Here is a 26,879-nt window from a genome sequence, read left to right as displayed (position 1 = left end):
GAAGATGGTTGGGCCAAGGTCACTGCCCTGAGGAACTCCTGCAGCAATGTCCTGGGGCTGAGATGATTGGCCTCCAACAACCACGACCATCTTCCTGTACACTATACACGGTCCTATAGGATTCATGTTCCCACACTAAGCTCCAAACGTCTATCACCCTATATCCCGTCCGACAAGATTCACGTTCCCACACTAAACTACACCCAGTCCTTTAGGATTCATATTCCCACACTAAACTACACCCAGTCCTTTAGGATTCACGTTCCCACACTAAACTACACCCAGTCCTTTAGGATTCATATTCCCACACTAAACTACACCCAGTCCTTTAGGATTCACGTTCCCACACTAAACTACACCCAGTCCTATTGGATTCATATTCCCACACTAAACTACACCCAGTCCTTTAGGATTCATGTTCCCACACTAAACTACACCCAGTCCTTTAGGATTCATATTCCCACACTAAACTACACCCAGTCCTATAGGATTCACGTTCCCACACTAAACTACACCCAGTCCTTTCGGATTCACGTTCCCACACTAAACTACACCCAGTCCTTTAGGATTCATATTCCCACACTAAACTACACCCAGTCCTTTAGGATTCATATTCCCACACTAAACTACACCCAGTCCTATTGGATTCATGTTTCCACACTAAATTATAACCCATCCAAAGGATTCTAGTTCACACAGCAACTACACCCAGTCCTATGGGATTCCAGTTTGCACACTAAACTATACCCAGTTGTGTTTTTTATGTTTTACGTTGTTCATTCACCGACATCAGCTGACACTGAAGAACTACACGCGAATACAGTAAAAGGATATATTACCCGACTCAACCTTGAAACTGCCAAGGAAACCGATGTTTTAAACTCCTCAGGATTCTTCTGCGCAAGCGTGGTGATCAGACTTGTAGCAGCAGTTACAACACCCTGGATGAAGAAGGCAAAGGGCACTTAGCAATCAACATGGAACTCTTCAGTAAAAGGATATCGACCTTCTCAAATAGATGGGATCCTTCAGCGAACGTACGTTATTGAGAGGAAATCTTGAATTGTATTACCAAGTGCTGGTCGTTCAGAAGGTGAGCCACGCGTGACGTCCATTCTCCCATGGGTACCAGATCTGGAGACGTCCTGTACAACCGCAGCAGACACAGGGCAGCACTCTGCTTCGCACTGTCCATAGTATCCCTGAAACATGAGCGTGCAACCTATAACACAGGAAACAACGCAACCCAAACACTGTTCTACACGGGAGACGACGCAACCCAAACACTGTTCTACACAGGAGACAAAAAGGAACACTGGAAATCTAAAAAAACAGGAAATGTTCGAAATTCATACCAGCATCTGAAAGATTAACATTTCAGGTCAAGAACCTTCAATAACACCAATGAAGGGTCACTACCCAAAATATTCTTCAGAAGCTGCTGGACCTGCTATGTATTTCAACAATTAGCACAGGTACCTGAATTACTGTACGAGAGGGTTCCCTAAATGCTGCCTCATGTCCCTGCTACATCCAGGAATAGCCGAGAATTTAAAAAAGAAATAATTAAGATGGCACCTCTAACTTGTTATATTAAATATCAGGGTGCAGAGATTCAGGGGAGTACAGGAGTGTCGCAGTGTGAAAATCGGGCCTGTGATTTACAGTAATTATCAGCCTGCAACAGTCTAAGAAGAGCTTGGTAAGAAGGAAGCACCAGACAATACCTTTTGCTAAAAAAATTAAAACTTAAAACATTATTAAATATCAACTTACCTGAGCAGGTTAAAAAAAGATCAAAATGGGCTCAGAAGAAAGAGGGGTTGAAGTAATTAGTCTCCGCAGAGTGACCCAGTGGCCAGAACATAGAACTGCAGCATCACAGACCGTGACAATAATGGGAAAATCCCATTAGAAATGTGACGTGTCGGAGTTACCAGATGTGTGCACAATTAACATTGAAAAGGTCAGACACGACTGACATAGGACTTTGAATGGAAAGATGACAGGACATAGCGAATTTAATATATAGATACACACACATACATATATATATATATATATTATACACCCACAAATATACAGAAGACATTCAAAGATGTTACAAATTAAGTGCACTTTCTATGTTTTAACAGTGATGTTAAAGATTCCGAAGTTTTGTATAAAAGCCGATATCTCACCAGCTGCCCTTGTTTCTATTACTTGTAAATTAAAGTTTGGCATCTGAAACAATCCAGAGGAAACTATCCTGCAAAATATGAGAGGCATCACGTAAAGAAGGAAACGACAATTAAATGCTGGATTTAGCAGCTGAGCCACCAAGGCAACTGTACGAAAGTGACGATGTTTTTCCCCGAGAAAGGTCATCACTTTCTTATAGTTGCCTTGATGGCTCGGCTGCTAAATCCACCATTTAATTCAGCCATACAGACCAGAAGGTCACGGGTTCAGTCTCTGCTTTGTGCTGAGTCCACTGATCAGAAGGTCGTGTTGGGGCTATAATTAATCTCAGTGACCCCCGCACTAGGAAAGGGAAGAAGCATCCCCACTCCTGACCGCTGTCCAGTGGCTCCTAATCAGAGGCAGGGACCAAGTGAGCAGAGGGATTACTACAGGATTGGGCTCGTCTTTGACACCCACTGCCCTTGCCCTCCCTCTCACTGCGGTCGTATATACTAACACTCAAATGTCTGGGCTCACTAATGAAGGAAACAAATGAAGTGCAATTGCAGCCCAGCAAGCAGCCAGGACTTCCAGGAGAGGGTGAAGGGAAGGCAAGAATTAACCAAAAAAAACATTTATTTTTCTTAAACCACAAAAACTTTTTGGAGCAGTTCAGTGCAGCAATATAAGGCTGGGTATTCCAGGTCACTTACTGCCTCCACATCAGTTCTTTTTATTTCGTTCAACTTGGTACGTCTGTGGGCAATGGGGCCAATGACAGTGCCTTCATGGGTCCTGGTACAGATACCTGGGTCACGAGGCTGTGATAGCACTGAGCCGGACTGTTACAGAAAGGGCAACAAACCCACCCTTTAAATATGCAATTTATTATCATTGCAGCACTTACCCAGCAACAAGTATTTTTGGAATCTCACCAGCAAAAGCTTCCGCCATCTCGCGGCTTCCAACATTTGCGATGCAGTGCAGGGCCAGGCCCATAAAGGTAGGGTTTCGGCTGGCCAAATCATTCTTCAGAGCATTGTTTATTAAACGCATCAGCTCACTGTTTGAATTCACCAAGACAGAGATGAAAAGGTAACCCTGCAATTATTTAAAGAAGGAGGGGTGGGGGGGGGGGGGGGGGGGAGAGGGAGAGAGGGAGAGAGAGAGAGAGAGAGATTAAATATAGAAACTGCATAACATCATCCGGCAATCATAGAGTCAACCGTTATATCTGATACTTGCATCCGTCATTCACACTGTCTCCCAGCCAAGGACTCTCCACACGATCCATGCTATGGTCCCCACAGATACAACCCACCCTCAGGCAGCAGCCACAGGATGACCATTACTCACCATAGAATGGGGCAATCCATCACTCAAATTTAATAACAGATCCATTCAATCTCACCATGTTCGGGCGGGCGAGCCGGTGAGGTGGAGGGGGGGGTTGGGGGTGCGCATATGGGGAGACAAAGAAAGTGGACGCAGGGGAAGGGGGGTGGTCCCCAATTTTGGGGGGGTGGGGAGGGGGGAAGAGGGTTGTAGAACCCTCCTCCCTCCGCAGCAGGTCTGTCTGAGACACAGAGTGGACTCTGGGCCACTAGGGGCACAGACTCAACCTGGAATCAGTTTATGTGAGCTATCGGTGCACAAAGCACAAAAGTCACATTGAATGGCAGACACCTGACAGCTACGAATGACATGAGGGCTGATCTTACTCAACAAGGCAACCCTGCACATGGAAGTGATCTCCCCCACTTTCAGCTGATGGGGATGCATGCAAATCAGTTCATTGGCCTCACCTCACCTTCTCCACCTTTACTTGTTCTCCTGCACTCAGGTGCCGTGGCTGGGACTTGCTCTGCGTTCAGCTGCTGCTCTACGTGCTCAATAACTACAGCTGCACTTGCTGACTGCACTGATTATTGGTACAGTCCACAAGTGCACTGCGCAGGAGCCAGTCATGAATCCCAGCCACGGCATCCAGACTGCAGAAAAACAAATAAGGGGGAAAAAAAACAGGAGGCAAACTTCACTGTGGAATCGCAGAACACTGGGAATCTGACTAGAAAATACAGGAATGATGGGAGCTTAAATAATGCAGTTCTTCATTTTCCACAGACAGATCTCCCGGGTCCCTCAGTATTATCAAGCAACAGGGAGAAACACTCCAATCACGCCCACACAAAATGCTCCTTTGGACTGTCACAGTAAAACTTCCCTACAAAACACCGCCATTCTCTTGCTTAGCAAGGACACACAAGTGTTCCTGCTGGCTATATCCTAACTCTCACCAAGTCCTATTCTCCCATCACATCTGTGCTTGCTGACCTACATTGGCTCCTGGTCCAGCATCACCTCGATTTTAAAATTCTCATCCTCGTTTTCAAATCCCTCCATGGCCTCAACCCTCCCTATCTCTGGAACCTCCACCAGCCCTACGACCCTCCGAGATCTCTGCGCTCCTCCAATTCTGGCCTCTTGCGCATCCGCAATTTTAATCACTCCACCATTGGCAGCCGTGACTTCAGCTGCCTAGACCCTAAACTCCAGAACAAGCCGCGCCTCTAGCCAAGCTGTTCCAGTACAGCTACAACACTGGCATCTACCCGACAATGTGGAAAATTGCTCAGGTATGTCCTGTCCACAAAAAGCAGGACAAATCCAATCCGGCCAATTACCACCCCATCGGTCTACTCTCAATCATCAGCAAAGTGATGGAAGGTGTCTTCAACACTGCTATCAAGCGGCACTTACTCACCAATAACCTGCTCATCGATGCTCAGTTTGGGTTTCGCCAGGGCACTCGGCTCCAGACCTCATTACAGCCTTGGTCCAAACATGGACAAAAGAGCTGAATTCCAGAGGTGAGGTGAGCGTGACTACCCTTGACACCAAGGCAGCATTTGACCGAGTGTGGCACCAAGGAGCCCTAGTAAAATTGAAGTCAATGGGAATCAGGGGGGAAACTCTCCAGTGGCTGGAATCATACCTAGCACAAAGGAATATGGTAGTGGTTGTTGGAGGCCAATCATCTCAGCCCCAGGACATTGCTGCAGGAGTTCCTCAGGGCAGTGTCCTAGGCCCAACCATCTTCAGCTTCTTCATCATAAGGTCAGAAATAGGGATGTTCGCTGATGATTGCATAGTGTTCAATTCCATTCGCAACCCCTCAGATAATGAAGCAGTCCGTGCCCGCATGCAGCAAGACCTGGACAACATCCAGGCTTGGGCTCATAAGTGGCAAGTAACATTCGCGCCAGACAAGTGCCAGGCAATGACCACCTCCCCTTGACATTCAACGGCATTACCATCGCCGAATCCTCCACCATCAACATCCTGGGGGTCACCATTGACCAGTCACTTAACTGGACCAGCCACATAAATACTGTGGTTACAAGAGCAGGTCAGAGGCTGCTGCAGCAATGTCCTGGGGCTGAGATGATTGGCCTCCAATAACCACTACCATCTTCCTTTGTGCTAGGTATGATTCCAGCCACTGGAGAGTTTTCCCCCTGATTCCCATTGACTTCAATTTTACTAGGGCTCCTTCATACCACACTCGGTCAAATGCTGCCTTGGTGTTAAGGGCAGTCACTCTCACCTCACCTCTGGAATTCAGCTATTCTGTGGCGAGTGACTCACCAAAGCCTTTCCACCATCTACAAGGCACAAGTCAGGAGTGTGATGGAATACTCTCCACTTGCCTGGATGAGTGCAGCTCCAACAACACTCAAGAAGCTCGACACCATCCAGGACAAAGCAGCCCGCTTGATTGGCACCCCATCCACCACCCTAAACATTCACTCCCTTCACCACCGGCGCTCCGTGGCTGCAGTGTGTACCATCCACAGGATGCACTGCAGCAACTCGCCAAGGCTTCTTCGACAGCACCTCCAAAACCTGCAACCTCCACCACCTAGAAGGACAAGGGCAGCAAGCACATGAACACCACCACCTGCACGTTCCCCTCCAAGTCACACACCATCCCGACTTGGAAATATATCGCCGTTCCTTCACCGGCGCTGGGTCAAAATCCTGAAACTCCCTTCCTAACTGCACTGTGGGAGAACCGTCACCACACGGACTGCAGCGGTTCAAGAAGGCGGCTCACCACCACCTTCTCAAGGGCAATTAGGGATGGGCAATAAATGCTGGCCTTGCCAACGACGCCCACATCCCATGAACGAATAAAAAAAAGCTCTGGAATTCCCTCTCTAAACCTCTCCGCCTCTCTCTCCTCCTGCAAGATGCTTTTCAAATCTACCTCTTTGACCAGGCTTTTGGTCACCTGTCCTAATATCTCCTTATGTGGCTCAATGTCATATTTTGTTTGGTAAGACTGTAACTATTACCAGTTACATTTGAGAAGCAAAACAAGATCCCCATCTGTTAAATCGCATTAAGATGCTGACTGCTGTCCTACTTACAATTTGTTTCTCTGTATATTTATTGGAACTAAGCAGGTTAACTGCCTCCATGTGACCAAAGTCAATGTCGTGACCAAGGAGGAAGATGAAAAGTAGTTTGCAGACATATTTCTTCTTGCTGTAGCCATCCAGAGCCTTGTCACCTACAAATCAAAGCAAGCAACATTTCACAAACACGTCATTTTTAAATGTATTCTCTGCCAGCATTATACATCATAGGCAATCCAGGGCAGGTAGACGGGCTCCAAGGACCAGTCGATGCTTTCTCTTGACCCGACTGTAAGGGGAGTGTGCAAACATAGTTTTGGGTGGCTGGCATCCTGAGTTTTCCTGAATTCTTGTGCAGAAGCATAACTTTCACCACAGTGCCAGCACTAAGCACCACAATTAAACTCAATCTCCTGCCACTCGAGAAAATAAATTCTACTTCAGTGTAGAACCTACTTCAAACTGCACCAACTGTAGTTTTTAGCCTGAGCTATAAGGCATGGTGCTTTTCCTGGTTTGAGGAGATCTGGAGGACAGTGTGGGTTGGCTGCACTATTTTTACAGTATAACTTAATGCTAAAAAGGATTCCTTCTTCATCCTGTAGAATGCTACCTTAAATACACCAACTGGAAGCTCATGTTTCAATCCAGTGGAAGTGTGCGGTTGCCTGTGGAAGATGACGGCGTGAAATACAAGTAAAAAATATTGGGAAGAAACTTGAATTATAACAATGCCTTTACACCAGACTGCTCCACAGCTCCCAGTAGGAGGTGGTGTGGAGATCCATTTACACCAGATCCTCTCACTAACTCTCCGTGTCTGGTACACTCCGTCCCCCCGGATCCTCTCACTAACTCTCCGTGTCTCGTACACCCCGTCCCCTGGATCCTGTCACTAACTCTCCGTGTGTCCTACACCCCGTCCCCCCGGATCCTCTCACTAACTCTCCGTGTGTCCTACACCCCGTCCCCCCGGATCCTCTCACTAACTCTCCGTGTATCGTACACTCCGTCCCCCTGGATCCTCTCACTAACTCTCCGTGTCTCGTACACCCCGTCCCCCCGGATCCTCTCACTAACTCTCCGTGTCTCGTACACCCCGTCCCCCCGGATCCTCTCACTAACTCTCCGTGTATCGCACACCCCGTCCCCTGGATCCTCTCACTAACTCTCCGTGTATCGCACACCCCGTCCCCTGGATCCTCTCACTAACTCTCCGTGTCTCGTACACTCCATCCCCCCGGATCCTCTCACTAACTCTCCGTGGAAAATCATGTCTCACAAATTTGATTGAGTTTTTTGAAGGGGTAACCAAGAAGATAGATGAGGGCTGTGCAGTAGACGTGGTCTACATGGACTTTAGCAAAGCCTTTGACAATGTAATGCATGGTAGGTTGTTACATAAGGTTAAATCTCACGGGATCCAAGGTGAGGTAGCCAATTGGATACAAAATTGGATTGACGGCAGAAGACAGAGGGTGGTTGTAGAGGGTTGTTTTTCAAACTGGAGGCCTGTGACCAGCGGTGTGCCTCAGGGATCGGTGCTGGGTCCGCTGTTATTTGTTATTTATATTAATGATTTGGATGAGAATTTAGGAGGCATGGTTAGTAAGTTTGCAGATGACACCAAGATTGGTGGCATTGTGGACAGTGAAGAAGGTTATCTGGGATTGCAACGGGATCTTGATATATTGGGCCAGTGGGCCGATGAATGGCAGATGAAGTTTAATTTCGATAAATGTGAGGTGATGCATTTTGGTAGGTCAAATCGGGCCAGGACCTACTCCGTTAATGGTAGGGCGTTGGGGAGAGTTATAGAACAAAGAGATCTGGGAGTACAGGTTCATAGCTCCTTGAAAGTGGAGTCACAGGTGGATAGGGTGGTGAAGAAGGCATTCAAGCATGCTTGGTTTCATTGGTCAGAACATTGAATACAGGAGTTGGGATGTCTTGTTGAAGTTGAAGACATTAGTTGGGCCACACTTGTGTACAGTTCTGGTCATTCTATTATAGAAAGGATATTATTAAACGAGAAAGAGTGCAGAAAAGATTTACTAGAATGCTACCAGGACTTGATGGTTTGACTTATAGGGAGAGGTTGGATAGGCTGAGACTTTTTTCCCTGGAGAGTAGGAGGTTTCGGGGGGATCTTATAGAAGTCTATAAAATAATGAGGGGCATAGATAAGGTCGATAGTCAAAATCTTTTCCCAAAGGTAGGGGAGTCTATAACGAGGGGGCATAGATTTAAGGTGAGAGGGGAGAGATACAAAAGGGTCCAGAGGGGCAATTTTTTCACTCAAAGGGTGGTGAGTGTCTGGAACGAGCTGCCAGAGGCAGTAGTGGAGGCGGGTACAATTTTGTCTTTTAAAAAGCATTTGGACAGTTACATGGGTAAGATGGGTATAGAGGGATATGGGCCAAGTGCAGGCAATTGGGACTAGCTTAGTGGTATAAACTGGGCGACATGGACATGTTGGGCCGAAGGGCCTGTTTCCATGTTGTAAACTTCTATGATTCTATGATTCTGTGTGTCTCATACACCCCGTCCCCCCGGATCCTCTCACTAACTCTCCGTGTCTCGTACACTCCGTCCCCCCGGATCCTCTCACTAACCCTCCGTGTCTCGTACACCCCGTCCCCCCGGATCCTCTCACTAACTCTCCGTGTCTCGTACACCCCGTCCCCCCGGATCCTCTCACTAACTCTCCGCGTCTTGTACACTCCGTCCCCCCGGATCCTCTCACTAACTCTCCGTGTCTCGTACACTCCGTCCCCCCGGATCCTCTCACTAACCCTCCGTGTCTCGTACACCCCGTCCCCCCGGATCCTCTCACTAACTCTCCGCGTCTTGTACACTCCGTCCCCCCGGATCCTCTCACTAACTCTCCGTGTCTCGTACACCCCGTCCCCCCGGATCCTCTCACTAACTCTCCGCGTCTTGTACACTCCGTCCCCCCGGATCCTCTCACTAACTCTCCGTGTCTCGTACACTCCGTCCCCCCGGATCCTCTCACTAACCCTCCGTGTCTCATACACCCCGTCCCCCCGGATCCTCTCACTAACCCTCCGTGTCTCATACACCCCGTCCCCCCGGATCCTCTCACGAACTCTCCGCGTCTTGTACACCCCGTCCCCCCGGATCCTCTCACTAACTCTCCGTGTCTCGTACACTCCGTCCCCCCGGATCCTCTCACTAACTCTCCGTGTCTCGTACACCCCGTCCCCCCGGATCCTGTCACTAACTCTCCGCGTCTCGTACACCCCGTCCCCCCGGATCCTCTCACTAACTCTCCGTGTCTCGTACACTCCGTCCCCCCGGATCCTCTCACTAACCCTCCGTGTCTCGTACACCCCGTTCCCCCCGTGTCTCGTACACCCCGTCCCCCCGTGTCTCATACACCCCGTCCCCCCGGATCCTGTCACTAACTCTCCGCGTCTTGTACACCCCGTCCCCCCGGATCCTCTCACTAACCCTCCGTGTCTCGTACACCCCGTCCCCCCGGATCCTCTCACTAACTCTCCGCGTCTCGTACACCCCGTCCCCCCGGATCCTGTCACTAACTCTCCGCGTCTTGTAGACCCCGTCCCCCCGGATCCTCTCACTAACCCTCCGTGTCTCGTACACCCCGTCCCCCCGGATCCGCTCACTAACTCTCCCATGTCTCAGACCACTGCCACTATAAATTGCCACCAGGAAGTGCACGAGATCATTCCAGGGTAGCAAGCCCACCAATTTTGCGACCCCCTACTAGGTTGGAGGCCACTCTCCTCTGTTTGTGACCTGGGCACAGGTGAGACTTGGAACACTGGAGGCACAACCCGGCTCCACTGCAAACAGCACCAGACTGATAACTTTTGATTATTGGAATTCATGCACATGCATCCAATTCCTTTTCACACCCTCAAGACTGGAGTAGGAGTAGGCGAGGCAAACTGGAACCTATGACTAGATGACCCCTAAGCTCGGGTTTTAGACGCCTGGAAAACTGAGGAAGGTAAGGTGTTCCAGTTCTGAAGGAAAGGATGAGTTAGAGCAGGAGACAATGCCAAACAGTCTTAAATTCAACACTGTGAGCACACATGGAGAAGGAAGAGTGGGCAGGACATGGCTTTTGGAGCTTAAGAGAAACGGGGGAGAGAGGGAGGGGGGCAGGCAGGTGGAGAGAGAGAATGGGAGGGGGAGGGAGGGGGAGAGAGAGAGAGAGAGAGAGAAATAATCTATCAGACAAATTTTTGTCACTAGTCTGAACCACTGTTGTCCATAATTAAACATTCCCTCATATCGACACCCAATTGCTCAACCCACCCTATCCTGAGTATAAAAGCTGACTGAAACACACTCTGCAGTGGAGATGGATTTCAGTTCCCATACTTGCACTGCTCCTGCTACTAGCCATTAGTTGGGGCCAATCACAATGTCAGGTCTCAGTGGCGAAGCCTGAAAGGCATGAATGAGGATAGGTTACTAGAAAGGAGCACCAAGGGAGGCTCACACAAAAAAAAAATCACATTTCTGCAACATATTGGTTTAAAAAGCATTTGGACAGTTAAATGGGTAAGATGGGTATAGAGGGATATGGGCCAAGTGCAGGCAATTGGGACTAGCTTAGTGGTATAAACTGGGCGACATGGACATGTTGGGCCGAAGGGCCTGTTTCCATGTTGTAACTTCTATGATTCTATGAAATGCACCTTCCACCTACATTTCTCTAAAATCCATCAACAGCCCTTTCATGTGTCTGAAGCTCAGAGACATTTGTTTCCATGCTCATTTGATGTGCAAGTGTGAAATTTAAAATCAGCTCTTCCTGACTTCCCCACTGGTTCAGATTATTTCACTTTACATCGGCTCCCAAGCAGCCAGCAGCAGAGGCGATCACCAGCCACGCAACCAGGCGATTGAAAGCAGACTGACGCCAGGCTTCAGCTGCTTTTATGCACTCGAATGTCCTCAGCTCTCACTCATTTTATTTTTCTGTTTTTGAAAAAATGGCATCAATTCTGAAAGGTATCTGGAGAGGGGCGAGCACACAAAAGATTAACGGTAAGGTAGGTCAAAGCTCAATCTCGGGGCAGTAGGACTAACTATATATTGATGTATTTCTGCTGGTTCCTGAATAAATATTTTACCGTTCAGGCAGAATAAGGATTCTTTATTGAAAGAGTTGTGTTCAGCTTGAATAGCAGACATCACCACTTCAGCAACCACACCCCTGGGGCTTTTAGTGGGTTAAAACACTACCCAAGTGAGTAAATGAGCCAGGCAGATATGGAAGATCCCAGGTTCAATTCAGTCTGCGCTGAGTTTGCTTATGGAGGAGATGCTACAATTTTGCTCCACATGCCAGGGTCTGGGGTGAGGGGAATCGGATCATATTCCCATTGTTAATCTGTATCTATTAATTCCCGCCCCCCCTACCCCGGTACAAGTCCATGTATGTGGACATCAAAATAGAGTTTGGCTGGGATGCCTCTCCGAGTTGTTATCCTGCCAACACTCACCATCTAGTCTCACACATGCAAGATATTGACAGGTGTCCAGCACCCGTGTGACAGTACCTCAGCAAGACTCACTGATTTCAGGAAGAACGGGGAGATACCTGGTGGAAAGTAAGGGTCAGTGTGCCCTTGAGCTACGCAATTCATTTTCAGAGGAGTCCAGCATCGTGTCTGTGTCAGGAAGAATGAAATTCTGTTTTTCCTCAGAGTTGTACATTGCTCAATGTACTAATAAATCAAAATGCAATTCTTGGTATGGTTGATGGGCTTTGAAATCTAGATTTTCGCTCCCTCGAGTCCAAGAGGCACAGACCTGAGTGTGTCCTGTGCACAACTGGTTTAACCATCCATCATCAGATCTGGCTGGATCGCATCAAGCATCACTTGCTTCTGCCCCAGAGCCACCCACTACATCAGCATCATAGTGGAATGCAAAGGTATCCTCTGGCTTCTTAACTCCGCTACCAACAGTCTGCTTAAACTCTTCTCCCATGCCCCCCACCAAACTCTTCTCCCGTGCCCCCCACCAAACTCTTCTCCCGTGCCCCCCACCAAACTCTTCTCCCGTGCCCCCCACCAAACTCTTCTCCCGTGCCCCCCACCAAACTCTTCTCCCGTGCCCCCCCGACCAAACTCTTCTCCCGTGCCCCCCCTCACTAAACTCTTCTCCCATGGCCCCCCACACCTCATCAAACTCTTCTCCCATGGCCCCCCCTCACCAAACTCTTCTCCCGTGCCCCCCCTCACTAAACTCTTCTCCCGTGCCCCCCCTCACTAAACTCTTCTCCCATGCCCCCACTTACTAAACTCTTCTCCCATGACCCCCCCACCAAACTCTTCTCCCATGCCCCCCTCACTAAACTCTTCTCCCATGGCCCCCCCTCACCAAACTCTTCTCCCGTGCCCCCCCTCACTAAACTCTTCTCCCATGCCCCCCCCCACCAAACTCTTCTCCCATGCCCCCACTTACTAAACTCTTCTCCCATGCCCCCCCTCACCAAACTCTTCTCCCGTGCCCCCCCCCACCAAACTCTTCTCCCGTGCCCCCCCTCACTAAACTCTTCTCCCATGCCCCCCCCACCAAACTCTTCTCCCATGCCCCCACTTACTAAACTCTTCTCCCGTGCCCCCCCCACCAAACTCTTCTCCCATGCCCCCCCACCTCACCAAACTCTTCTCCCATGGCCCCCCCACTTCACCAACCTCTTCTCCCATGCCCCCCCACCTCACCAAACTCTTCTCCCATGCCCCCCCCCACCTCACCAAACTCTTCTCCCATGCCCCCCCACCTCACCAAACTCTTCTCCCATGCCCCCCCCACCTCACCAAACTCTTCTCCCATGCCCCCCCCACTTCACCAACCTCTTCTCCCATGCCCCCCCACCTCACCAAACTCTTCTCCCATGCCCCCCCCCACCTCACCAAACTCTTCTCCCATGCCCCCCCCACCTCACCAAACTCTTCTCCCATGCCCCCCCTCACTCACTCACCAACAAGTGCAAGCAGCTCGTGGAGTTTTTGTCAGCAAGATTGATATCAGTTCACCTTCCTCTCCCCCTCGTTCCACTTGCTCACCGAGCTAAGTCTCCCCCCAGGTGCCCTTAGCCCCAGCCTTAAACCCACGTCTTTCTCTCTCTAGTTTCCCTCCCATCTCCTCCCACAGCCACTCCAAGCTCAACTCATCCATGAGTATCCACCTCTTGTTTCTTCGACCCCATTCCCACTAATCTGCTGCACCAAGCTAGCCAACGTTGTAAGAGTTTCTCCCTCCTCAGGCATTTCCCTACCACCTTTCAAAACCGCCATCACTCAGACAGCCCGCCCCCCCCTCCAAAAACTCTGTCCTTGCAAATTACCGCCCCATCTCCAACTTTCCTTTCTTCTCCTTCAATAAGTTGTCACCTCCACACTCCATCTTTCCCACTACTCTATGTTCAGAGTTCTCCAATAAGGTTTTCCTCCCTAAACACCTCCACCTCCCTGTCCTCCTTTCTGACCTTCCTTAAACCCATCTCTTAAACCAATCTTTTGGTCACCCCAAATATCTCCCCCTTGAGCTCACCGTTCATATTTTGATTCCACCCTTGTTAAGCGCCTTGGGGACACTTTCCTATATTAAAGGTGCTCTATAAATGTAAGTTGTGGTTTTTGTTGTACATGAGCAAACTGAATTACATTCACGTTTAGCCAACCACACTAAAGACATTTCGAAATATCACATGAAGAAATTAGCAAAACCATATTATGTACAATAGGGTAGAGCACAAACCAAGAGCGTAAATACAATCAACGACAGCATAATCGAGAGTGTAAACACAATCACAGCATAATCGAGAGTGTAAATACAATCAACGACAGCATAATCGAGAGTGTAAATACAATCAACGATAGCATAATCGAGAGTGTAAATACAATCACAGCATAATCGAGAGTGTAAATACAATCACAGCATAATCGAGAGTGTAAATACAATCACAGCATAATCAAGAGTGTAAATACAATCAACCACAGCATAACCAAGAGTGTAAATACAAACGACCGCATAATCAAGAGTGTAAGTATAAACAATGATAGCATAACCGAGAGTGTAAATACAAAGGACAGCATAATTGAGAGTGTAAATACAAAGGACAGCATAATCGAGAGTGTAAATACAAAGGACAGCATAATCGAGAGTGTAAATACAAAGACCAGCATAATCGAGAGTGTAAATACAAAGACAGCATAATCGAGTGTAAATACAAAGACAGCATAATCGAGAGTGTAAATACAAACGACAGCATAATCGAGAGTGTGAATACAAAGGACAGCATGATCGAGAGTGTAAATACAAACGACAGCATAATCGAGTGTAAATACAAAGACAGCATAATCGAGAGTGTAAATACAAAGACAGCATAATCGAGAGTGTAAATACAAAGACAGCATAATCGAGAGTGTAAATACAAAGGACAGCATAATCGAGAGTGTAAATACAAAGGACAGCATAATCGAGAGTGTAAATACAAAGGACAGCATAATCGAGAGTGTAAATACAAAGGACAGCATAATCGAGAGTGTAAATACAAAGGACAGCATAATCGAGAGTGTAAATACAAACGACAGCATAACCGAGAGTGTAAATACAAAGACAGCATAATCGAGTGTAAATACAAAGACAGCATAATCGAGAGTGTAAATACAAAGACAGCATAATCGAGAGTGTAAATACAAAGGACAGCATAATCGAGAGTGTAAATACAAAGGACAGCATAATCGAGAGTGTAAATACAAAGACAGCATAATCGAGAGTGTAAATACAAAGACAGCATAATCGAGAGTGTAAATACAAAGACAGCATAATCGAGAGTGTAAATACAAAGACAGCATAATCGAGAGTGTAAATACAAAGACAGCATAATCGAGAGTGTAAATACAAAGGACAGCATAATCGAGAGTGTAAATACAAACGACAGCATAATCATAGAATCATAGAAGTTACAACATGGAAACAGGCCCTTCGGCCCAACATGTCCATGTCGCCCAGTTTATACCACTAAGCTAGTCCCAATTGCCTGCACTTGGCCCATATCCCTCTATACCCATCTTACCCATGTAACTGTCCAAATGCTTTTTAAAAGACAAAATTGTACCCGCCTCTACAAATACAAAGACAGCATAATCAAGAGTGTAAGTATAAACAATGATAGCATAACCGAGAGTGTAAATACAAAGGACAGCATAACCGAGAGTGTAAATACAAAGGACAGCATAACCGAGAGTGTAAATACAAAGGACAGCATAATCGAGAGTGTAAATACAAACGACAGCATAACCGAGACAGTAAATACAAAGGACAGCATAACCGAGAGTGTAAATACAATCAACGACAGCATAACCGAGAATGTAAATACAATCAAAGACAGCATAACCGAGAGTGTAAATACAGACGACAGCATAATCGAGAGTGTAAATACAAACGACAGCATAACCGAGAGTGTAAATACAAACGACAGCATAACCGAGAGTGTAAATACAATCAAAGACAGCATAACCGAGAGTGTAAATACAAACAACGACAGCATAACCGAGAGTGTAAATACAAACGACAGCATAACCGAGTGTAAATACAAACAACGACAGCATAACCGAGAGTGTAAATACAAACAACGACAGCATAACCGAGAGTGTAAATACAATCAACGACAGCATAACCGAGAGTGTAAATACAAACAACGACAGCATAACCGAGAGTGTAAATACAATCAACGACAGCATAACCAAGAGTGTAAATACAAACAATGACAGCAGAAAGCACAAACTGAGTGTAAATACAATCAGTGACAGCACAGTCCAAGAGTGTAAATACAAACAACAGCATAATTGAGAGTGCAAATACAAATAACGACAGCACAGAGCACAAACGAGTGTAAATACAATCAGTGACAGCACAATCTGAGAGTGTAAATACAATAAGCGACAGCACAAACCGAGTGTGTAAATGCATCAGTGACAGGACAGAGCACAAACCGAGTGGAAATACAATCAGCAATCGCACAGAGAGTGTAAATACAATCAGTTGCAGCAATGAGCACAATCCGAGAGTGTAAATACAATCAGTGACAGCACAAACCGAGAGCGTAAATCCAGTGACAGCACAGAGCACAAACCAAGAGTGTAAATACAATCAGCGTCAGCAGAGAGCACAAGCCGAGAGTGTAAATACAATCAGTGACAGCACAGAGCGCAAATCGAGAGTGTAAATACAATCAGCGACAGCACAAACCGAGAGTGTAAATACAATCAGCGACAGCGCAAACCGAGAGTGTATATACAATCAGCGACAGCACAGAGCGCAAATCGAGAGTGTAAATACAATCAGCGACAGCGCAAACCGAGAGTGTAAATACAATCAGCGACAGCACAGAGTGCAAACAGAGAGTGTAAATACAATCAGCGACAGCACAATCCGAGAGTGTAAATACAATCAGCAACAGCACAATCCGAGAGTGTAAATACAATCAGCCACAGCATTGAGCACAAATCAAGAGTGTAAATTATTTTTTTATTCATTCATGGGATGTGGGCATCGCTGGCGAGCCCAGCATTTATTGCCCATCCCTAATTGCCCTTGAGAAGGTGGTGGTGAGCCGCCTTCTTGTACCGCTGCAGTCCGTGTGGTGAAGGTTCTCCCACTGTGCTGTTAGGAAGGGAGTTCCAGGATTTTGACCCAGCGACAATGAAGGAACGGTGATATATTTCCAAGTCGGGATGGTGTGTGACTTGGAGGGGAACGTGCAGGTGGTCTTGTTCCCATGTGCCTGCTGCCCTTGTCCTTCTAGGTGGTAGAGGTCGTGGGTTTGAGAGGTGCTGCTGAAGAAGCCTTGGCGAGTTGCTGCAGTGCATCCTAAGGATGGTACACACTGCAGCCACAGAGCGCCGGTGGTGAAGGGAGTGAATGTTTAGGGTGGTGGATGGGGTGCCAATCAAGCAGGCTGCTTTGTCCTGGATGGTGTCGAGCTTCTTGAGTGTTGTTGGAGCTGCACTCATCCAGGCAAGTGGAGAGTATTCCATCACACTCCTGACTTGTGCCTTACAGATGGTGGAAAGGCTTTGGGGAGTCAGGAGGTGAGTCACTCGCCACAGAATACCCAGCCTCTGACCTGCTCTTGTAGCCACAGTATTTATATGGCTGGTCCAGTTAAGTTTCTGGTCAATGGTGACCCCCAGGATGTTGATGGTGGGGGATTCGGCGATGGTAATGCCGTTGAATGTCAAGGAGAGGTGGTTAGACTCTCTCTTGTTGGAGATGGTCATTGCCTGGCACGAATGTTACTTGCCACTTATCAGCTCCAGCCTGGATGTTGTCCAGGTCTTGCTGCATGCGGGCACAGACTGCTTCATTATTTGAGGGGTTGCGAATGGAGCTGAACACTGTGCGATCATCAGCGAACATCCCCATTTCTGACCTTATGATGGCGGGAAGGTCATTGAGGAAGCAGCTGAAGATGGTTGGGCCTAGGACACTGCCCTGAGGAACTCCTGCAGCAATGTCCTGGGGCTGAGATGATTGGCCTCCAACAAACTACCATTTTCCTTTATGCTAGGTATGACTCCAGCCACTGGAGAGTTTTCCCCCTGATTCCCATTGACTCCAATTTTACTCGGGCTCCTTGGTGCCACACTCGGTCAAATGCTGCCTTGATGTCAAGTGCAGTCACTCTCACCTCACCTCTGGAATTCAGCTCTTTTGTCCATGTTTGGACCAAGGCTGTAATGAGGTCTGGAGCCGAGTGGTCCTGGTGGAACCCAAACTGAGCATCGGTGAGCAGGTTATTGGTGAGTAAGTGCCGCTTGAAAGCATTGTCGATGACACCCTCCATCACTTTGCTGATGATTGAGAGTAGACTGATGGGACGGTAATTGGCCGGATTGGATTTGTCCTGCTTTTTATGGACAGGACATACCTGGGTAGGTGCCAGTGTTGTAACTGTACTGGAACAGCTTGGCTAGAGGCGCAGCTAGTTCTGTATCAGTGACAGCACAGATCGCAAACCGAGAGAGTAAATACAATCAGAACAGCACAGATCGCAAACCGAGAGTGTAAATACAATCAGCCACAGCACAGATCGCAAACCAAGAGTGTAAATACAATCAGCAACAGCACAGATCGCAATCCGAGAGTGTAAATACAATCAGCCACAGTACAATCCAAGAGTGTAAATACAATCAGCCACAGTACAATCCAAGAGTGTAAATACAATCAGCCACAGCACAATCCGACAGTGTAAATACCATCAGTGACAGCACAGAGCAGAAACCAAGAGTGTAAATACAATCAGCGACAGCACAATCCGAGAATGTAAATACAATCAGCGAGAGCACAAACCGAGAGTGTAAATACAATCAGCGAGAGCACAAACCGAGAGTGTAAATACAATCAGCGACAGCACAAACCGAGAGTGTAAATACAATCAGCGACAGCACAAACCGAGAGTGTAAATACAATCAGCGACAGCACAAACCGAGAGTGTAAATACAATCAGTCACAGCACAAACCGAGAGTGTAAATACAATCAGTCACAGCACAAACCGAGAGTGTAAATACAATCAGTCACAGCACAATCCGAGAATGTAAATACAATCAGCGAGAGCACAAACCAAGAGTGTAAATACAATCAGCGAGAGCACAAACCGAGAGTGTAAATACAATCAGCGACAGCACAAACCGAGAGTGTAAATACAATCAGCGACAGCACAAACCGAGAGTGTAAATACAATCAGCGACAGCACAAACCGAGTGTAAATACAATCAGCGAAAACACAAACCGAGAGTGTAAATACAATCAGTCACAGCACAAACCGAGAGTGTAAATACAATCAGCGACAGCACAGAGCACAAACCGAGAGTGTAAATACAATCAGCGACAGCACAAACCGAGAGTGTAAATACAATCAGCGACAGCACAAACCGAGAGTGTAAATACAATCAGTCACAGCACAAACCGAGAGTGTAAATACAATCAGTCACAGCACAAACCGAGAGTGTAAATACAATCAGTCACAGCACAATCCGAGAATGTAAATACAATCAGCGAGAGCACAAACCAAGAGTGTAAATACAATCAGCGAGAGCACAAACCGAGAGTGTAAATACAATCAGCGACAGCACAAACCGAGAGTGTAAATACAATCAGCGACAGCACAAACCGAGAGTGTAAATACAATCAGCGACAGCACAAACCGAGTGTAAATACAATCAGCGAAAACACAAACCGAGAGTGTAAATACAATCAGTCACAGCACAAACCGAGAGTGTAAATACAATCAGCGACAGCACAGAGCACAAACCGAGAGTGTAAATACAATCAGCGACAGCACAAACCGAGAGTGTAAATACAATCAGCGACAGCACAAACCGAGAGTGTAAATACAATCAGTCACAGCACAAACCGAGAGTGTAAATACAATCAGTCACAGCACAAACCGAGAGTGTAAATACAATCAGCGACAGCACAAACCGAGAGTGTAAATACAATCAGCGACAGCACAAACCGAGAGTGTAAATACAATCAGCGACAGCACAAACCGAGAGTGTAAATACAATCAGCGACAGCACAAACCGAGAGTGTAAATACAATCAGCGACAGCACAAACCGAGAGTGTAAATACAATCAGCGACAGCACAAACCGAGAGTGTAAATACAATCAGCGACAGCACAAACCGAGAGTGTAAATACAATCAGCGAGAGCACAAACCGAGAGTGTAAATACAATCAGCGACAGCACAAACCGAGAGTGTAAATACAATCAGCGAAAACACAAACCGAGAGTGTAAATACAATCAGCGACAGCACAAACCGAGAGTGTAAATACAATCAGCGAAAACACAAACCGAGAGTGTAAATACAATCAGCGAGAGCACAAACCGAGAGTGTAAATACAATCAGCGACAGCACAGAGCACAAACCGAGAGTGTAAATACAATCAGCGACAGCACAAACCGAGAGTGTAAATACAATCAGTCACAGCACAAACCGAGAGTGTAAATACAATCAGCGACAGCACAAACCGAGAGTGTAAATACAATCAGCGACAGCACAAACCGAGAGTGTAAATACAATCAGCGACAGCACAAACCGAGAGTGTAAATACAATCAGCGACAGCACAAACCGAGAGTGTAAATACAATCAGCGACAGCACAAACCGAGAGTGTAAATACAATCAGCGACAGCACAAACCGAGAGTGTAAATACAATCAGCCACAGCACAATCCGAGAGTGTAAATACCATCAGTGACAGCACAGAGCAGAAACCGAGAGTGTAAATACAATCAGCGACAGCACAAACCGAGAGTGTAAATACAATCAGCCACAGCACAATCCGAGAGTGTAAATACCATCAGTGACAGCACAGAGCAGAAACTGAGAGTGTAAATACAATCAGCGAGAGCACAAACCGAGTGTAAATACAATCAGCGACAGCACAAACCGAGAGTGTAAATACAATCAGCGACAGCACAAACCGAGAGTGTAAATACAATCAGCGACAGCACAAACCGAGAGTGTAAATATAATCAGCGACAGCACAAACCGAGAGTGTAAATACAATCAGCGACAGCACAAACCGAGAGTGTAAATACAATCAGCGACAGCACAAACCGAGGGTGTAAATACAATCAGCGACAGCACAAACCGAGAGTGTAAATACAATCAGCGACAGCACAAACCAAGAGTGTAAATACAATCAGCGAGAGCACAAACCGAGAGTGTAAATACAATCAGCGACAGCACAAACCGAGAGTGTAAATACAATCAGCGAAAACACAAACCGAGAGTGTAAATACAATCAGCGACAGCACAAACCGAGGGTGTAAATACAATCAGCGACAGCACAAACCGAGAGTGTAAATACAATCAGCGAAAACACAAACCGAGAGTGTAAATACAATCAGTCACAGCACAAACCGAGAGTGTAAATACAATCAGCGACAGCACAGAGCACAAACCGAGAGTGTAAATACAATCAGCGACAGCACAAACCGAGAGTGTAAATACAATCAGTCACAGCACAAACCGAGAGTGTAAATACAATCAGCGACAGCACAAACCGAGAGTGTAAATACAATCAGCGACAGCACAAACCGAGAGTGTAAATACAATCAGCGACAGCACAAACCGAGAGTGTAAATACAATCAGCGACAGCACAAACCGAGAGTGTAAATACAATCAGCGACAGCACAAACCGAGAGTGTAAATACAATCAGCCACAGCACAATCCGAGAGTGTAAATACCATCAGTGACAGCACAGAGCAGAAACCGAGAGTGTAAATACAATCAGCGACAGCACAAACCGAGAGTGTAAATACCATCAGTGACAGCACAGAGCAGAAACTGAGAGTGTAAATACAATCAGCGAGAGCACAAACCGAGTGTAAATACAATCAGCGACAGCACAAACCGAGAGTGTAAATACAATCAGCGACAGCACAAACCGAGAGTGTAAATACAATCAGCGACAGCACAAACCGAGAGTGTAAATACAATCAGCGACAGCACAAACCGAGAGTGTAAATACAATCAGCGACAGCACAAACCGAGAGTGTAAATACAATCAGCCACAGCACAATCCGAGAGTGTAAATACCATCAGTGACAGCACAGAGCAGAAACCGAGAGTGTAAATACAATCAGCGACAGCACAAACCGAGAGTGTAAATACCATCAGTGACAGCACAGAGCAGAAACTGAGAGTGTAAATACAATCAGCGAGAGCACAAACCGAGTGTAAATACAATCAGCGACAGCACAAACCGAGAGTGTAAATACAATCAGCGACAGCACAAACCGAGAGTGTAAATATAATCAGCGACAGCACAAACCGAGTGTAAATACAATCAGCGACAGCACAAACCGAGGGTGTAAATACAATCAGCGACAGCACAAACCGAGAGTGTAAATACAATCAGCGACAGCACAAACCGAGAGTGTAAATACAATCAGCGAAAACACAAACCGAGAGTGTAAATACAATCAGTCACAGCACAAACCGAGAGTGTAAATACAATCAGCGACAGAACAAACTGAGAGTGTAAATACAATCAGTCACAGCACAAACCGAGAGTGTAAATACAATCAGTCACAGCACAAACCGAGAGTGTAAATACAATCAGCGACAGCACAAACCGAGAGTGTAAATACAATCAGCGACAGCACAAACCGAGAGTGTAAATACAATCAGCGACAGCACAAACCGAGAGTGTAAATACAATCAGCGACAGCACAAACCGAGAGTGTAAATACAATCAGCGACAGCACAAACCGAGAGTGTAAATACAATCAGCGACAGCACAAACCGAGAGTGTAAATACAATCAGCCACAGCACAATCCGAGAGTGTAAATACCATCAGTGACAGCACAGAGCAGAAACCGAGAGTGTAAATACAATCAGCGACAGCACAAACCGAGAGTGTAAATACAATCAGCCACAGCACAATCCGAGAGTGTAAATACCATCAGTGACAGCACAGAGCAGAAACTGAGAGTGTAAATACAATCAGCGAGAGCACAAACCGAGTGTAAATACAATCAGCGACAGCACAAACCGAGAGTGTAAATACAATCAGCGACAGCACAAACCGAGAGTGTAAATACAATCAGCGACAGCACAAACCGAGAGTGTAAATACAATCAGCGACAGCACAAACCGAGAGTGTAAATACAATCAGCGACAGCACAAACCGAGAGTGTAAATACAATCAGCGACAGCACAAACCGAGGGTGTAAATACAATCAGCGACAGCACAAACCGAGAGTGTAAATACAATCAGCGACAGCACAAACCGAGAGTGTAAATACAATCAGCGAAAACACAAACCGAGAGTGTAAATACAATCAGTCACAGCACAAACCGAGAGTGTAAATACAATCAGCGACAGAACAAACTGAGAGTGTAAATACAATCAGTCACAGCACAAACCGAGTGTAAATACAATCAGCGAAAGCACAAACCGAGAGTGTAAATACAATCAGCGACAGCACAGAGCACAAACCGAGAGTGTAAATACAATCAGCGACAGCACAAACCGAGTGTAAATACAATCAGCGAAAGCACAAACCGAGAGTGTAAATAATCAGCGAAAACACAAACCGAGAGTGTAAATACAATCAGTCACAGCACAAACCGAGAGTGTAAATACAATCAGCGACAGCACAAACCGAGAGTGTAAATACAATCAGTCACAGCACAAACCGAGAGTGTAAATACAATCAGCGAGAGCACAAACCGAGAGTGTAAATACAATCAGCGAAAGCACAAACCGAGAGTGTAAATACAATCAGCGACAGCACAAACCGAGAGTGTAAATACAATCAGCGACAGCACAAACCGAGAGTGTAAATACAATCAGCGACAGCACAAACCGAGAGTGTAAATACAATCAGTGACAGCACAAACCGCGAGTGTAAATACAATCAGTGACAGCACAAACCGCGAGTGTAAATACAATCAGTGAAAGCACAAACCAAGAATGCAAATACAATCAGTGAAAGCACAAACCAAGAGTGCAAATAGAATCAGTGACAGCACAGAGCAGAAACCGAGAGTATAAATACAATCAGCGACAGCACAAACCGGGAGTGTAAATACAATCAGCGACAGCACAAACCGAGAGTGTAAATACAATCAGCGACAGCACAAACCGAGAGCGTAAATACGATCAGCGAAAGCACAAAGTGCAAACCAAGAGTGTAAATGGAATCAGTGACAGCATCGCAGTGAGTAAATATAGTCGTACAATACGGAATTATACAAGGCAGGAGCATGCCAGGTTCAATCCTTGTACAGGCTGTTACCTGATCTCAGCCAGGGAGACTCTTGATCTAAACAGAAGGGCAGGAGAAAAATTTGCCAAGGCACCTAATCTCAGAAATAATAACAGCTGCATTGATGCTGCAGGCAGAACTGGAGGTGTTGCTGAGAACACTGGGTGCTGAACACACTCACACTCGAGGCCTCATAACTGTCTCTTTTGATACTGAATCAATATCTCCCATGGAAGGCTCAATATCTCCTTTCAGTCAGCTTGCCTTTAAAAAGTAATATACCTGAATTCTTCATAGTTGATTTTTGTTCTTAAACATGACTTTCTTTTGGGCCAGTTTCTCCCCCCACCCCCCCAACCTCACTTGTTCTCATTGACTGTTACTGGGGTATGGTTCTAAGGGTGACAGCCTCAACAGTGGACCTCAGCTGGGTACTTGCCTATACTGGGGCAATGCAATCAAGCCTGATCCTGCCCTCATTTAATATGGGGTATGGTAGTGTAGTGGTTATGTCACTTGACTAGTAATCCAGAGACCAGCACTGATAATCCAGAGGCGAGGGGTGCAAAATCAGCCAGCGTTGCTGTCTGAAAGCTATTTGTTCTTTCTCCCTGTCTCGTCTGGTTTAATTCAGGGCTTTTGTGGCTTACGAGAGTTACTGGTTAGGTTGGATCATCAGACGTCACCGCGCCCACTTGTGGCACGTTCGTTGTAGCTCTTATTTGTCATGTTAGTGCCGCCAACTGCTGATGCCGTGCATCTTGCACAGATGGGTCCTCCTAGCCGCCAGTCTTAGCCAATCTGGCAAGACCCACATGTTGGGAACCAGCAACACAACAACGGAAATGCAAGTCAATCAACGACTGCTCCACACAGGCAAGTCTTTATCTGCTTTGGTATGCAAATCGCTAGAGTCAGGATTTCTCGTACAGGGTGCAGCTGGAAATAACTGGAAACAGGCCAGGCTGCTCTTAGCATTGATACCAATGGTGACCGCAAGTTCAAATAGGCCCAGACCAACCCCCCCAAAGTCGTCTTGTGTTGTGTACCCCGCCATCCTGATGGATAACTCTACACGTTCACCTTTGTAGCCAGTTGATGACACTATCTGACAGAGTGATCCACAGACAGGAGCAGCAGTTTGTGACATTTCACTGCTGGGACTGCACAGCCTGTGCATTTTGTAGGTATCGAGCTGCAGCGGCCCTTGTGTTCTTGGTATAAATGCAGATGTATAGTTTAACTGGTTTCAGCTTTCCTGCTGCTACTCCAGGTCAGGGGCACACCTCAAACCATAGGGCACCAAAAATATTAGTGATTCACAGACCATCTTTAACGCTGATAACACAAACTTTTGGGACGTTTTGTTAGGCTACAGGAACTACATAAATGCAAGTTGCTAAGGGATGAGCTACGAGGAAAGATTAAAGAAGCTCAACCTATAGAATTGAGAACGATAACAGCTAAGACAGAGCCTGGGGTGACGTAGATACAGCATTTACTTCAAAGTATGGCAGGATAGTAGGACCAGAGAACTACTGCAAATTACTTAATTAAATTTAAATTGTTAGTTAAAGGACGTGTTTCAAACACAGCATTTCAAGGTGCTTAACAAGGGGAAGGGGTGAGCTCCAGCCTCTGGAGTGACAGCGGAGGGTCTGAGCTGAGAGACAGGGCTCAATATTGAGGTACAATCATGAAGGATGTGAAGGCGAGGATGAGGATTCTGAACTGATATCAGGGAGAACTCCTTAACTCAAAGAGGGAGAAATGTTTGGAATAACCTACCAAAGTAATAGAGCCAAAAACATTGGGGTTAGCCAGAATACAATTAGATGCAACGATTATTGAGATTTCAGCACGGGGGCAGCCGTTCATCCCACTGTGTCTGTACAAGCTCCACTTTGGAGCTATCGACTCAAATCCAATTTCCCAGCTCTTTTCCAAGACACTTCAATATTATTTCCTCTTCAAATGATAATCTAATTCCCACTTAAATGATACTGGTGTGGGTACAACAGCCACCTGTGATAAGACATTCCATACCCTAATAACCCTTGATATTTTTAGTATTAATCCTATGCCTCCTCATTACCAATTCACCGACCACTGAAAAAAAGACTTTCACTCTCCTTCTCCACAATGCTTTCAGCATTTTGAACACTCTCATTGCATCCGTCTTAGCCTTCTCTACTCTAGTAAATACGGCAATGACAATGAGCTCAGTGAAACAGCCTTATACTTCCACCTCCCGCCCAGCAAGGTGGTGCGTTGTGGCTGAAATAAATCCATTTGACTCATTACAGCTCATCCCCTCTAGTTCAATAACTCTCCCATCAGGGCCATTGAACAAACAGAAGGAAGTGGTGATGAATCTGTACAAGAGGTTACTTAGGCCATGGTCAGGGATTTGTGTACACTGTCCCATCAAACATTCCCAGCTCAAGTCTCTCCTCAGAGATATATCCTTCTCCCTGGTACTATTCCAG

General features: G+C 46.6%; 2 protein-coding genes across 5 annotated transcripts in view; one reads left to right on the top strand and one right to left on the bottom strand.

The window, feature by feature from the left end:
* LOC137327806 (carnitine O-palmitoyltransferase 1, liver isoform-like) overlaps nucleotides 1-26,879 on the top strand; it is a 273,112-nt gene that overhangs the window by 100,709 nt on the left and 145,524 nt on the right. The gene's annotated exons all lie outside the window — the stretch shown is intronic.
* Nucleotides 1-26,879, bottom strand: part of LOC137327805 (AP-2 complex subunit alpha-2) — a 95,676-nt gene that overhangs the window by 39,900 nt on the left and 28,897 nt on the right. For 2 of the 4 annotated variants that reach the window (XM_067993621.1, XM_067993623.1), the window contains exons 3-7: nucleotides 24,421-24,447; nucleotides 6,597-6,739; nucleotides 3,071-3,264; nucleotides 1,073-1,202; nucleotides 840-941 (exon numbers count right to left, since the gene is read on the bottom strand). In XM_067993621.1, coding sequence (XP_067849722.1) covers nucleotides 840-941; nucleotides 1,073-1,202; nucleotides 3,071-3,264; nucleotides 6,597-6,739; nucleotides 24,421-24,447 — 596 coding nt within the window. The remainder of the gene's footprint in view (nucleotides 1-839; nucleotides 942-1,072; nucleotides 1,203-3,070; nucleotides 3,265-6,596; nucleotides 6,740-24,420; nucleotides 24,448-26,879) is intronic. The other 2 variants (XM_067993622.1, XM_067993624.1) reach the window with 1 other exon arrangement.

This window comes from Heptranchias perlo, chromosome 12, assembly GCF_035084215.1.
Source record: "Heptranchias perlo isolate sHepPer1 chromosome 12, sHepPer1.hap1, whole genome shotgun sequence".
NCBI classification, from domain to species: Eukaryota; Metazoa; Chordata; class Chondrichthyes; order Hexanchiformes; family Hexanchidae; genus Heptranchias; species Heptranchias perlo.
This window is presented reverse-complemented; position numbering and strand designations above follow the sequence as displayed.